Source organism: Poecilia reticulata, chromosome 9 (genome assembly GCF_904066995.2).
Source record: "Poecilia reticulata chromosome 9, P_reticulata-male-v2, whole genome shotgun sequence".
NCBI lineage: Eukaryota > Metazoa > Chordata > Actinopteri > Cyprinodontiformes > Poeciliidae > Poecilia > Poecilia reticulata.
Window position 1 is genome coordinate 11,539,000 of NC_088838.1, and position 14,706 is coordinate 11,553,705.

The window sequence follows — 14,706 nt, forward strand, 5'->3', positions numbered from 1 at the left end:
GGCCGTTTATGAAATGTTTCGGAAGCCACAAATCCTTCAAAGTCCTATTGAAGTTCTTGATGGTTGTTCCCGATGTAATCTCGCTGCCTTGTGTGTCTATCAGCTTTTAATGAGTGACGAGGGATCAAAGGTCACAACTTTACTTTGACTGTCGTCCTCACGTTTTTCTACTGAACAACTCCTACAAATTCTGTGAACTGTGTGTGATTTCTTAGGAAACAAGAAATCGCTAGATTAGAATATATAAGTATGGTTTTAAAAATGTCTCCCATTGGTTCTGAAATTGCCTGAAAATACCTGCACTTCAAATCCAGCTGGTTTGAACCTACTTTATTAAAGTTAACAGGTTAGTTAAACTTTTTGACACCTCTCTTTTTGTTGCCTGTTAGTAAGAATGAAATTATGTTTTGTAATATTTCAGGAATGACTTGCAGGCCAAAAAAAAAAAACCTGGATCGAGACGGAAGTAAGTGGCCATGTTGTTAATTCGCATCACAAAACCCTCAGTAGTCACTGCTACAGATGTGAAATAGAGCTTAATTGTGAAGTTGGAGAGAAATTATAGTTTATAAATGCAGAAAAAAAAATGTGGTATGAATTTGTCTTCAATCCTCATTTGCTCTGATGCCACTAAATAAAATCCAGGGATTCATCAAATTAGCAGACGGTGTCCACCTGTGGCATGGGCATCAATTCAATCAATGAATCTCTCTTGAGGTTTTTGTTAAAGAACAGCAGGATCAAACAGCATCATGAGTCTCAGTAAGAAAAGTCCCTGTTAAAAGAAAGCCGGCGTTTGAGAAGCAGCAAACATCAGAATGACACCTGGTCACATTTTGACCAACATTCAAAATCCCAATAATACAAGGTGGTGCGGTTATTTGCTTAAATGCCAACGGGATGATTCTCCTCTGGTTTCTGATAACATCGTTTAGAAACGTTTCTTGCCCCATTTCTGGTCCGGAACGACACAATTCCCGCAGAACACGCAGAAGTGAAGCAGGAACGAAAAAACAAAGTCGTTCACGTTGTTCACTTATTTAATATTTGCGGTAGAACAACAGGAGTTGTCTGTTTTTATTCTATTTATAAACATTTTTAACATCTTTACAAGAATATACAGGTTTATAGGATATAGTCTTTTACTGTATTCCAGTGGGAAAACGTGAAGTCTCAGCGCCATTACAAATACACAAACTGGTCATTTGTTTCAAGCGTGATGAAGAGTATTTCATAGTCTTGCGAGTGCTGTGGAGGCATAAAATCGCAGTGAGTACATAAAAAAGAGAAAAAAAATAAATTAAAAACATGTTAGAACACAACTATTTTTTTTGCATTATATCAGTAACACTTAATTACCTTTCGTATAAGAAAACCCTATTCACTTTCTTAAAAAAAAAAGAAAGGACATTACTCTATTTAATAAAATTTTTTTTGATGATTGCATATTTTTTCATGCATGATACATAATGAAAGCAAAAGTACAACATAAAAGACTGGAGTGTTCTCTGTTAAAGCTATAAACCATGCAGCAATCCTATTTAAATTATGCAGAAAACTTCTCCCATCCGTTCATCTATCTATTCACTTCATCTAAATTCAGACGCTTTCAGTGAGAGGCAGGCTCTCTGCAGCACTCCACAGGAGGAAGGCGGGTTGTCAACCACATTCAGTGTGAAACAAACAAACAAAAATCTGAAAAAACTGTAAATTCGAGGCATCGTGTTGCAGTAGCCTGCTTTTGCATTATTTCTACAAATATTGCACAACTTTACGTTGTCATCATCCTTCCCAGAAGTCCATTGTCTGACTGAGGTACAAAGTTTTGTTAATGATTTCCATATGAAGCTGCAGGTGTGACTCCATAGGCGTTTTGTGTCCTCGGTGTCCGTCCTCGCTCCTTGTTTTGTCACAGGAGTTTGCTTGGCGGGGAGCGTGTTTGTGCAGCTGATTTTCAGAAACTGTCTATTCTCACCTCTTTCTCCTCTTCCTCGTCTGTTTGTGAGGGTTCCTGGGAGTCGACTTATGCTTTTTTGGAGGACGAGTCAGTCTCCTGTGTCGCTTCGTCCTCCAAATAGGAGATGTTCTCATATATTGCTCTCAATTTATTATTCTTCTCCTCCTCTTTTTTGTCCTCCTGCTGCTGTTGCAGCAGCACTGCTTTGTTTACGCCGGGACCTGAAAAACAAGGGACGGGAAAACTCAGCTCCACCGCTGCCACATGTTCCCCCCCCCCAAATGAGAGCGAGCCGGCGACGCAACGTTAAATGTTCATACCGAAGTAGCTGAGCAGCACGGGCAGGAACACGAGTCCGTGGGCCATCCCCAGCAGAGTGATGACCAGGTTCAAGCGGAAGAAGAAAATCTGGATCAGCTGCGCTTTGGCAAACGCCAAAACGAGGATGCCTGGCAGGTTTGTCATTGCAACACCGGCGAACACCTTCAGGGTAGCAAAGGAGGAATGTTAAACCTCAGGCGGCATGTTACCGTGTCACATAAAACTAACATCTGGTTTACTTACCGCGCTACCCATGGTGGCTGTGGCCTCTTTGGCTCTCTCAACGTGCGTCATCTTAGTGCTGAGCGCAAAGGATCTCGTCATGTGGGACACAAACTCCACAGAGATGCCCACTGCCTGCAAACAGCACAGATTATAAGGTTCATGAATTTAAGAAAAAAAATCACTACATGGATCAAATACTTAAGTACAGAGTTCATCCATGACTGGATATTTCATAGACAAGCAAATTTGTCTCCTTTTGGACAAAGTTGTCATATTTTAGATGAATCCCAAACACGTCTGATGTAAGTACGGTGCGGATAAACCCAGTTAAAATAAGCTACTGATGAAACACATTAATGTTCACTGAATACAGGCTTTAGTAGAATCAAATAAGGGATTGAATCTACATTTTATAAGCGTTTTATAAACAACTGAGATAAGGCATAGGATTAAATAAGCGTTCACTTCCTCCTCCTTTTCAAACAGAAAAGTAGTACAAATTATTTTGCTCTCAGTTATGTATGCACATGTTTTCTCTGTCCTGCTGGTATTGCTTGTTTTCTTGCTATTGCACCAATGACAAGTTGAGCAGCGCGCACATCAGCACGATTGGCAGCGCTAAGAGACGTTGCCCTACCGTAACCAGGTTGATCAGGGCCACCGCGTTGTAATCTATGCTCCACAACGTCATCACCCCGACGGTGTCCACGACGATCATGATGATGGTGATGAGATTTAGCAGGCCGGAGCGCAGATCCAAACCCAGCAGCAGGCAGCACACCACGAAGGTTGGCAGCAGACAGAGACAGATGTTGAAGAGCCCTTCCTTCACAATGGTCAGATACTGCTCATAAAACACGTAGGTTATCCTGGAAGAAGAGGGGAGAACGAAAAAAAAAAATGGTGCAAATCAGAAACGAAAGGTTCATTTGATGAAGTTGGACATTGTGTTTTAAGAAGACAGAAGTTGATCCAAACACCCACGTGTAAGGAAATACTTCAAAGTCCGGCGAGGTGCCTGGTATTTTCCTCATGTCCGAGGTGATCTTTTCGGCCAGCTCTCTGGCTTTTAACAAAGCAGCTGTGAACTCCTGAGAGTTGGTCAGTGTAGTGTGATACGCCATGAACCGGGTGGCTGGGGGGAGGGGAAGGAGAGGGGGGGGCGACAGGAGAATCAGAAACGTTACTGACGTCACCCCTCACAGGTATAGGTAGGAGACGATTGACATCTGGTTTTGCTCTCAAACGTTTGTGCCTCAAAGTACAAGAAAAAAAAACACACCGATTATTTCTCCGTATTGGTCTCTCACCACTGCCGTGTCGTAGGCTCCCAGACCACTGTTAGGAGAGAAGATGTGAAGGTGTGAGGCAGCTGGTTTTGTAATGTAATCAGCTTCTCTACACATGTGGCTCCATTACTCACCCTTTGGAGCACTGCAGGTCAGGTCTGTTGCCCAGAAAATCAGGGAGGAAGCGATTGAACTCTTCCATGGTGGGTCTGACGACACCGTCCGAAGGACTCACTAAGCATTTCTTCAGACAGGAAAAACCAGCTTGTTTGGGCACAAAGGAGCAAATGAGTCGTTTACAATAAACTATCGGCTAAGAAAGTGTGTCAAGTTGCTGTTTGCGGAGAACAAAGTCTCACTTATGTTTGCAGGACAGAAGTTTCCGGCGTTTGGACCGGAGGTGTAGAGGCGACAGCATTTGGACCCAGGGTTCAACCAGTCTATGAAGTCATCCACCCATGAGTTGGCGGGAATAGCTATGTAGGATCTGCGGTGAACGGACAGAGGTGAAAGGTCGAACTCAAAAAGACTAAATAAAACAGTCAAGTTTCGAAAAATAGCCGTGCCGACTGACGGAGATGATCTCCACGCTTACCGGCACCCCTGGTCAAGGTAAGGTATTATCACTTCAAATAAATAACTGAATTTATTCAGTGGGTAAAATAAATAAATAAAAATAATAATAATGTAATTTCTTTACTTTTCCATATACAAGTCAAAAAATGTGAAAGAGAAGAGAATGTACCATTCAACTCTGTGTGTAATGAAGGAGGGAATAGGTACAAGAAATTAAGCTATTTTTTTAAAGCGGCATGCCTATTATTTTTATTATCATTGGTTGTTTACTGGTATATATTTTAAAGGTGACATGGGGATTTTTTTATTAGTGTACCTCCCCATATTTTTTGACTTATAAAAGTAAACAGGTCGGGCGAAACTCATGAGGCTGTAGTAGAGAAACACAAACCTTCTGATGAATTTAATGTCTCATTTGTCCTCTTTACTAGTGAGAAATAGTTCCAGGAACAGATTAGTGCCTCACAGTTAGGTTTGTTCACTAGAAAACAACAGCAAGTGATTTTAATTTTATTGAACTAATACAAGAAGCTACAGTATCTGTGTTTTTTTTCTTCTTTCTTGTACTTAAGTAGCTCTTATAAAATACAATTTTTCCTGGATTGTCTTTTTTTTTTTTTTTTGAGGAAGAGTACAAGTTTGAGATATTTATTGTCTCATCTTAGCTCAGTGGTATTTACCCAGCTGAGTTCATCATTAACTACCACGACGGGGTTGTAAGTTAAAAGTCACAGGTACAAAATCCAGCCAATCAGTGACTTCCCAGGAAAACGATATGATAATGCAGAAAGTGTAACTGATGCGACCAAAACAAAATAATAGATACGAAGGTTAACTTTATGGTCTGATAGTCAGATTGGAACAAATTAAGATTAATGCTGACTCACCGCTCGGGGTAGTCTGTGGCGTATCGGATCTTCTGAGTCATGGAGAACTGATCGCAGCCCACGCTGGAGCAGACGCCGTCCATTCCCTCGACCGTGTTGAAGTTGTATCCCTTCTTTGTTACAAAATAAACCGGCACTCCAACTTCAAAGTATTTATAGAGGTATTGGAAATAGTCCAGCATGTAGGATCCCTACAGCAGAGCAGATCAATCCACGTGAGGTCACAAGGAAAGAGGTCAGGCTTTTTGTGTTTCCAGGTGGTCGTGGACGAAGCGGCTCCAACTGACCTTTGGCATCGCCAGCTCCTGGTCCAGACCCACTTTCACGTTCAGCATGAGGAATATCGACGCGCACAGCATGAAGATGAAAACCAGCATCTGAGGAGGAGCACACAGTCGAGGAGAATGAACTTACATGTATCCCGGTCGTCACATTGGAACAACAAACTTTTAAGTATTTTTTTGGACTTCTATCCAGTAATCAAACACAAAACCAACAATATGATATGTGCTTTTCAAAATGTTTTAGAAGTGATAAGTGTCCCTTTGTTTTTAGACCGATTTAATCAATTACTTGTTATCCAGTCAAACAAGTCATTTAATTAGTAAGCAGGCTGAAAAGTACTACCGGTAGTTCCATTGGCAGATTGTTTCACTTATAACATGGTGAAAATGTCCTGTTATGAGTGAAATAATCTTCCAGTGGAACTAATACTATTTAAAAAAAATAAATATTAAGGAATTATTGACTTAAAACAAGCTCCTCTATCTTGCTCAGACATTACTTGTCTTTCTTCTTGTGCACTAAGATATTTGCAGTAGAAACTAGACCAACAATACTTGGTAACATTTTGTATTTTTGCAGTGTGAACACATTGTATTCCACGGGATATTGCTGTTTGTTTACAGGCAATAGTTTCAACGCTAATGACAAGAAAACATAGATCTGACCAATCTTACTTTTAGCGTCATCCTTTAGTGGAATTTTAATGTAATTATTTCATAAAATAAAATTTTTTTTTAAAAACTGCAAAAACTTGCATTTGTAATATCTGTATTTAAAACTTGGTTGATTCCAAAGTTAATGAAGGCCCAAAGAGTGACAGACTGCACTGCAGTTACTTCTGACTGAAGTCCTGTTTACTGTTTGCCACCAGCCACATATGGCAAAAAAAAGGCTAATATGTGGAAGAATTTGCTTTGATCTGATAAAACTAGAGTCATCCTCTTGGATTATATGCAGAATGCTTTGTAAGTGAAACATGGTGGCGTCAAGATGACGTTTCAGCTGCAGCAGGAAAGTTGGTCAAAGTTGGTGAGAACAGAGGGAGGTAAATTCAGAGCAAGAGACGGAGGTTCACCGTCCAGCAGGACAACAGCATGCAGCAGGTACTGCCACAGAAACAGATCAAAGCTTATTCATGAATCACTTTCCATCCAAATCACAATTACACACGGCTTTGAGTTGGTTTATCACACAAAATCCCTCACTTATTCAGTTGGTATGTGTGCGTTGTAATAGGGCTGAAAGGATTTACCGGATAAATCATGATGAATAGATTTTTTTAAATAATAGCCAACTAATTTAGCAATTGATTAATCATTAACTGGAGCACACAGTTTCAAAAAAAGGCTCATTTGCTGTAAGAACAAAATATTCAGAGCAGTAATTAAGTCAAAACTGTACGAAAACATATTACACTTAAGATTAAAAAAACACAAACTCCTTTGTCTGTAAATATGTTCTGCCCAAAACTCTTGGATAACCATAATTTTAGCTCCATTGGGTTGGATTTCTGTAAAAAAAAAAAAAAAAAAAAGGAAAAAAGTTCTACCCAATTATCAATCAATTAATTCAAAACTAGTCAACAGATCAGCCCTTCACTATGATGATGTCAAGTCAAGCAGAAAGATCTGAACTTTTCTCATGTTGATGTTAGAAGTATTTTTTTTGCACTGATGTACGCTGAAGGGATGCTATTTTATTGCATTTTAGGCAAAACAGTGATTATTTCTTATTTAAAGAAGATTTTTTTTAAATGTATTTCTAATATTTTCAAAATCAGCTTACATGGTTAACAGAAAAACCATTTTTTTCATCAAATTAATTAATCATCAGAATAATCAATAGAATAACCAATTTATGAAATAATTGTTAGTCGCAGCCCTACTTTGCAACATAACACATGTTTTTGTAAAGTTATTTATCATCCAAAAAGGAGGGAAAGTGATGACAATTCTAGAAAATTTTTTGTCATGGGGCTCAAGATTCCTGGCAGAGCCCCTGCCTGTGAGCAATTTAAAACGGGCTTCTTCTTCTTTCCTGGTGTGTTACAAATGTTTCAGGAGCTTTACCACTATGATCCTGGTGAAGCGGTGCAGCAGGACGGGAGCGTAGTATTTCCTCATGAAAGGCAGCAGAAAGCCCTCATTTGGTTTGTTGGGACGGCGGGTCGACACGGTCACACAGCAGAGCAGCTCACAGCGGTTGTTGTCCTGGCGCCGAGCATCCAGAGACAACAGCGCCACGAAGGCCGTCATCTGGAGGACAAAGTCCATGAGCACGGCCAGAGCAGCATACAGAGCAAAGGACTTCACCGCTGGCATGGTGGACAAGGCCCCTGGTGAGGCAAAACACAAACATGATTAGAGATAAACAAAGTTCTTCCTTCATTTTTTTTCTTCTGGTATTGCATAGATAAAAAAAGAAGAAGAAGAAACTACCTAAAAAGAAGCAGACAGACTCCGAGACACTGCACAGGAGCATGCTGGGAGCAACCTGTCCGAGCACTCGGCCTATTTGCTCCTCCCGCGTCTCTCCAAGTCTCCTTGCGTCCCTCTGAACGGACGGGATGGTAAAATGGACATGAATATTCATATGAATATGAATATTTAAACTGCAGTTGGCAGAAATGCAACTACAGATTCCCGGCACTCGCCTGATACTCCAGAACAAAGATAAAGATGTTGTCAGCTCCAACAGCGAGCACCAGGAAGGGAACGACCTGAAGGATGACCAGGGAGGACGGGATCCCGATCCACGAGTAGAAACCCATGGAGGCCAGAACCGAACAGCCCACCACCAGGATCCCCCCCAAGCCCACCAAAAACTTGGAGTCCACCTGCAACACAAACATTGCGTTGCATTCCTGTGTTACTGTTTCAATACTGTAAAACTTTTATGATGAGTAAGCCGACAGTACGTGTTCTAGAGCTTAGATAAGCACCATGCGGCTGATAGGAGCAGCAGCCGCTTATCGCTGTACACGATAAATAAAATGAGATCCTGTCTAATTTTATTTTTGCTTTAACAAAACGATCAAAGTAATTAAGCTACAGCTTAACAACAGCAATGACCTTTCTGTCTAGTGTGCTAAAAAACAACAACAGAGGAAGCTATGGGAACTGTTATTTGTTTAGTATTTACACATGCACATGCATTATATCACATTTCTGCAGAAGTTCCAAAATGCTAATATTTACTAATTATTTTATAGCAATCTAAAGCAAGAGTTAAAGCCTTACAAAATTCATTACTATTTGAATATGTGGGTTTTTTTATTCTATATGCTACATGTAAGGATCCTGCAATTGTTAAACCCAGTGAAAATGCTGTTTATGACAATGTTACGATAAATGTTTCTTAAAGTTTATATCATCATGCTTTAGAGCTTGGTTTTTAAGTGAATGCATTGTGGTCTGTCTTTAAAGCTTACTGGCAATCAGACTTAAACCTTTTTGACATTTATGCTTAAAGCAAATATATTCCCACCCACAGCAGGTGTATGTTTCTTCTGACTGGAGGTAATATTAATATTTTAGGATCCTGACTTGAATTAGGGTGACGACAAGGCCAACCAAATCCAACCACAAATTTTTTCACCAATACTGGTGGGAATATGCGTAAAGTTGCTTTGATATTATAAGAAGGAAAAAGGGTGTTATTGCTATGGAATCAATGACTATTTCTTATTTCACTGATTTTTGAGAAGAGCAAAAATTATTTTGGACATGCTATTTTTTAAAAAAATAAGGAAATAAAAGCAGATGCATAAGTTTTTTCAAAACCAATTCTTCTTTTAGAATTGTTTTTAACTATTTTGAGAGATATATGTCTCATTTTCCACCAGGAAATAAATAAATAAATAAATAAATAAATAAATAAATCTGTCTGTCTGTCTGTCTGTCTGTCTGTCTGTCTGTCTGTCTGTCTGTCTGTCTGTCTGTCTGTCTGTCTGTCTATCTATCTATCTATCTATCTATCTATCTATCTATCTATCTATCTATCTATCTATCTATCTATCTATCTATCTATCTATCTATCTATCTATCTATCTATCTATCTATCTATCCATCCATCCATCCATCCATCCATCCATCCATCCATCCATCCATCCAACAACAGCAATAGATATCTATATTTGGATATGTATATCTCTCGCTGATATATATATATATATATAGATAGATAGATAGATAGATAGATAGATAGATAGATAGATAGATAGATAGATAGATAGATAGATAGATAGATAGATAGATAGATAGATAGATAGATAGATAGATAGATAGATAGATAGATAGATAGATAGATAGATAGATAGATAGATAGATAGATAGATAGATAGATAGATAGATAGATAGATAGATAGATAGATAGATTTTAAAAAAAAAATCTAAATAGTATGCATGGTAGACTTATTGAACTTGGCATGATCCTTCAGATGTCACATTTAAAAGTCACATCCTCCAATGTGACTCAGGACTTTCTTAGGATGTGCTGAGTCAGAAGAAGAGCGTTATGGCAATAGTAAATACATATCAACGCACAAAGTAAGCTTAGTTGTTTTGCCTTTGTGCATCTACAGAAGAGCTACTTGTCATTATTTCTTTTGCCCTATAGTATTGCTGATAGAAGTGTAAAGTAAGAACTTTCAGATAGTATTTTTGATAGATTAGACCAACAAAAGATCATATACATCTTATTTAATAAGACTGATGATTTTTGATTCATAAATATAACTAAGTTACCCTCTCAACTACTACATTTATGAACTCCTGTTATTGCATAGGTTTCTGAGGTCTATGAATATCTACAGAACTGACCAATAAGGTGACTTCTGAAGACCAATGGCTTTATCTGAGGGGTGTCCGAGTGAAACGGATTGAGTACAAACACAAGCTGCATGTTTTTTTTTAGATTTTTATCAGTCAAATATTTTTGTACTGTTTTCCTCTTCACAGCTATGAACTTAGTTAAGTTGCTCTAAGAGATAAACCTCCTATAAAATACATTGTCCTCTGTTGTTGTAATTTGACAAAAATGAGGATCAGTAGGGACAATTATTTTTGCACAGCGTCATATGTGAAATATAGTAGTTGTAGAAACATTTTCACTTGTCTAATTTATTACTATTGACAGGTCTGCTAAAAAAAATTTACTCCACTGTTCTGAAGTGAAATTTTACTCCCCATATGCTTACCAGTAAGCGTTTGCATGAAGAGTACTCCCCCAGTGCCACTGCGATATAGACAAAGATCACAGCGTAGCTGATCATAAAAATGGGAATATCTTCTGCTGTTGTCCTATTAATTTCATCCTCCAGGGACCTCTGCAGGTAGAGAGACAGAGACCAACAGGGCGTGAAGAATTGACACTGATCAGAGTCTGAGAAAGAGTAGATAGACGAGACAACTCAATGCCCTTGCAAAAGAAAGCTGCTGCAATATTTCTTTATCAGCAAAAACCGGTGATAACAACCTCTTTTTATAGGTAGGATGTGATTATAGCCAGTAGGTAAAAGATCAGTGGCCTGTCGATGATACATAATCAGGGACAGCGCTGACATTATCTCTAATGCTGATTTAACAAAAAGACTGTTTGAAAACGTGAAAAGTAGATTGGTAGAGATCCCTCAGCTGACTCTACCTCAGCCATGTATGCGAAGGTGAAGTTGGACTTTGGGTTTCTTTGGTAGTCCTGGACAATTTTGAGAAACTCTGTCTCCCACTGCAGGGCTACTTTGAACTTGGGGTTGTCGCGAAGGTAATTGTTGAGGGAGAAAGTCAAGATGAAGGCTTCAGAATTGGTATACTCGTCATCTGGGAAAAAACAACAACAACAAAAAACAAGACACGTGATGTTCAAGTTAGCCGAAAAGCTTTTTCTTGTGCTATGAAAACTTATTCTGTGCAAAGCATTAGGGCACTGACCTTTGTAACCTCCCACTGCTAGAAATGGGAATACTGGTGCTCCATAGTCTGCCATGCAGCTCAGTCCTAAATCGGTGATGTCTTTGAAGGACAGCGGAGAGCTTGAGAAGAGGCAGAAGAAGGAAAGAGTGTGACATTTGAGATTTGTGCCGAACATTTAAGCCACTCTTCCTTACATCTATACATACTTGAGGCAGTAGATTAGATGGTCTCTCCAGTCGACCTCTTGGGTCACTCCCAGTTCAGTCATATTTACTTTAGCGTTAATGTTATCCAGGCTGTTCTGGAAGTACTGTGGCAAGCTGTTTACCGCGCAGTCAGTCAGCGAGGGGTTGGATGGGTTTAGAGGCGCGTAACACACATCCTTCAGGGTTGCTGTGCGGTTCAAATCCTCTGACCAGAACTCAATATCCTACAGCAATTCAAAGGTAAGTTAAGTAACATGCAGCAGATTTCAAACCACTTCTGTCATTGCTTTTGCCCCTGACTTGTTACCTGTATTCTCCTTTGTAGATCAAGCAGCTCAAGTATGAGATTTTTGGAAATAAGCCCGCTGAAGTTCTGCTTCCCGAACAGCAGTGAGTCATAAAGGTGGCCTTTTCTTCCTGGTGCTGTCAGGATCAGCTGGTTAGTCCTGAAGAAAGGAGTGAAGTGTTTGTCATGGAAGTCCTTCTCCTGCCGGGCCCTGCTGTTGGGAGCGGACCACAGCTCGACTGGATCAGTGGTGAGCTTGATGGACTTTAGGCCGACGGAGAAAACAACCACGATGATGACCGCCACCAAGAGAACCTTGAATGAAGATGGAAAGGTAATCACCTGGCTGATCTTTGTCTGTGTTTAGATGGTTCCGATTGTTTTAGACCTACTTACTGTGAAGGGATAAGAAGCCATCAGGGTTCCCCAACGCTGAAACTGTCGGCTCATGAAAGCTTGAGCTGCCATGCTGGTTTTATCTGCACACGTCACGTCTGATGGGTTGATGATGGGCTGACCCACTTCATTGCTGTTCTCGTCTTTGATTTTCCCTTTTCTTCCCATTTTATTCTGATCTTTTCCATTTTTAGATTTCACGTAGTAAGACACGACGAGGTACACCACAAAGGCACATATCAGGAGACAGAGCAAGATAATGGAAATCACAAGAAATCCATTCATTCCCTGGATTCTGAAGGGTTCAGGGAGCGGAGGTGGGGGTGGCACACGCGGGCACGAATCGAGGCAGTCCTGGCAGGAGCAGGCCATCCCGCCTGTTGTTGTGTTCTCGTTGCACCCTAAAGCTCGGCCATTGTAAGGAATCATCCCCTCTGGTACTCCTGTGGTGTCATTCTGCTTTAACAGCCGAAAGTCGATGTCTAGAGGGGCGAGGCCGTTGCTGGTATCCCCCTGGAAATCGTACCAACGCTGGGCTGTGCACAGTTTGGATCCATACCTGCCGCACATGGTGGCGATGGCAAAGCCTCCTGTGGCTGGAATCCTGACGTTCTTGCAAGACTGGAAGGCACCTTCAGCAAAAGTGCTGCTGATGTACGCTTGGTAGGCCACCACGGCATCCCTCGGCCTACCCAGGTGCGTGACGTTCATGACCTTTGTGACATTAACCGTAAGCGTCTGGTTGGGGCTGCAGGTGGTGGCACAGTACAGGTGGGCAAAGTTATCAGCACAGGAGGGGCAGCGGATCAGCACGGCTTTGGACAAGGTCAAACTTGTTTCCAAAGATGCGATCTGTTGTAAGGAGCAGCAGGCATATGTGTTGCTTTCTCCAAAGTCCAACATGGGGCATACCTGCAGTACGAAAGGTATTTCAATCCTTCCATTAAAAGAAATGACAAAAAAAAGTACCAATGTGCCTACGCTTGCTTTACCCAGGTGGTGAACCAACCTGCTTGAGCCTCCTGTAGTGGTCGCCTGTAACTTGTCGAGCTCGGCTGTAATTGAGACAAGGGACAATAGGAGGGATGAGGCTTTCTCCCACCGTTGGGTTACGACCGCATTCTTCATAAAAAGCACAGTAACCCGCTCTGTGTTGGACCTCTGAGGACGCCTGAGGAGAAGACAGGGATGCTTTTAGTCCATCCATCCATCCATCCATCCATCCATCCATCCATCCATCCATCCATCCATCCATCCATCCATCCATCCATCCATCCATCCATCCATCCATCCATCCATCCATCCATCCATCCATCCATCCATCCATCCATCCATCCATCCATCCATCCATCCATCCATGTTTTTCCCCCATTATGTCATCAATTTTGTGAAGTGCACCAGTCCCCCCTGCATCAAACCACTCTCACAACAAAATACTTTCCTCTGTGCTCCTCAATTGGGGAGATTTTCTTGAGCTTATATTTTTGTCTTTTCTCTATAAGCAGAACTATGGTCGTATATGTAAAGTGTGAAGAAAGTTATAAAAATATCTTCAATAAATTCTCTCTTTGTTTTTTCTGCTATATGGAGAACATGAATGATTTTGAACTGATCTAAAAAAAAAAAGACAAGTACAATAAATATATACTGCTCAAAAAAATAAAGGGAACACTTAAACAACACAATATAACTCCAAGTAAATCAAACTTCTGTGAAATCAAACTGTCCACTTAGGAAGCAACACTGGTTGACCCGACGAGGGTCCCCGTTGTCAACCAGTGTTGCTTCCTAAGTGGACAGTTTGATTTCACAGAAGTTTGATTTACTTGGAGTTATATTGTGTTGTTTAAGTGTTCCCGTTATTTTTTTGAGCAGTGTATTTTGTCATGTGAAAAGCACTTGGGTGCCTTGACAATTAGTTTTTTTGTGTAAAGTAAAATATATAAATAAATGTTGTGTGTATTTTTTTATTTTTATAAGCTGGACCACAAACTAAGCATACAATATTTTATTGAAACAAACAAAATAGCCAAATTTTTTGTTAAAAATTGATTTGTAAAAACTTGTAGATCCAAAACTTAAAAAGAGTCTTGCACTATTGCCTTATTATAACACAGGCCAAGAGTTTATAACATGTTTGGGGTCATTGTTTTCTTATTTTGACTTGAACAATTTACAAAATTAACCCTTTCATGCAGAGTGGTCACTACAGTGGACAGCTATCTAAAAGCCATTTTCTTGTGGATGTTTATGTTATAAATGCACATAGAACACTGAAGTGGACACTAATGCATAAAATACGCTATCAACTACTGGCCATCAGCTGCAAATGCAAGAAATTATTTTTGTTAAATCCAATAATGCCGACA

The 14,706-nt window shown here is 40.2% G+C and overlaps 1 protein-coding gene across 1 annotated transcript; it reads right to left on the reverse strand.

The window, feature by feature from the left end:
• Positions 1–1,026: 1,026 nt before the first annotated feature.
• npc1l1 (NPC1-like 1) lies at positions 1,027–13,864 on the reverse strand. The gene is given in 20 exon segments (XM_008419154.2): positions 1,027–2,178; positions 2,278–2,440; positions 2,522–2,635; positions 3,141–3,372; positions 3,488–3,638; positions 3,786–3,841; positions 3,927–4,056; positions 4,152–4,279; positions 5,256–5,446; positions 5,543–5,632; positions 7,610–7,875; positions 7,979–8,093; positions 8,194–8,376; positions 10,738–10,866; positions 11,184–11,356; positions 11,468–11,568; positions 11,656–11,879; positions 11,963–12,256; positions 12,338–13,249; positions 13,347–13,864. Coding segments are annotated over 20 exon segments (4,239 nt in total). The 5' UTR covers positions 13,710–13,864; the 3' UTR covers positions 1,027–1,954.
• Positions 13,865–14,706: the final 842 nt, after the last annotated feature.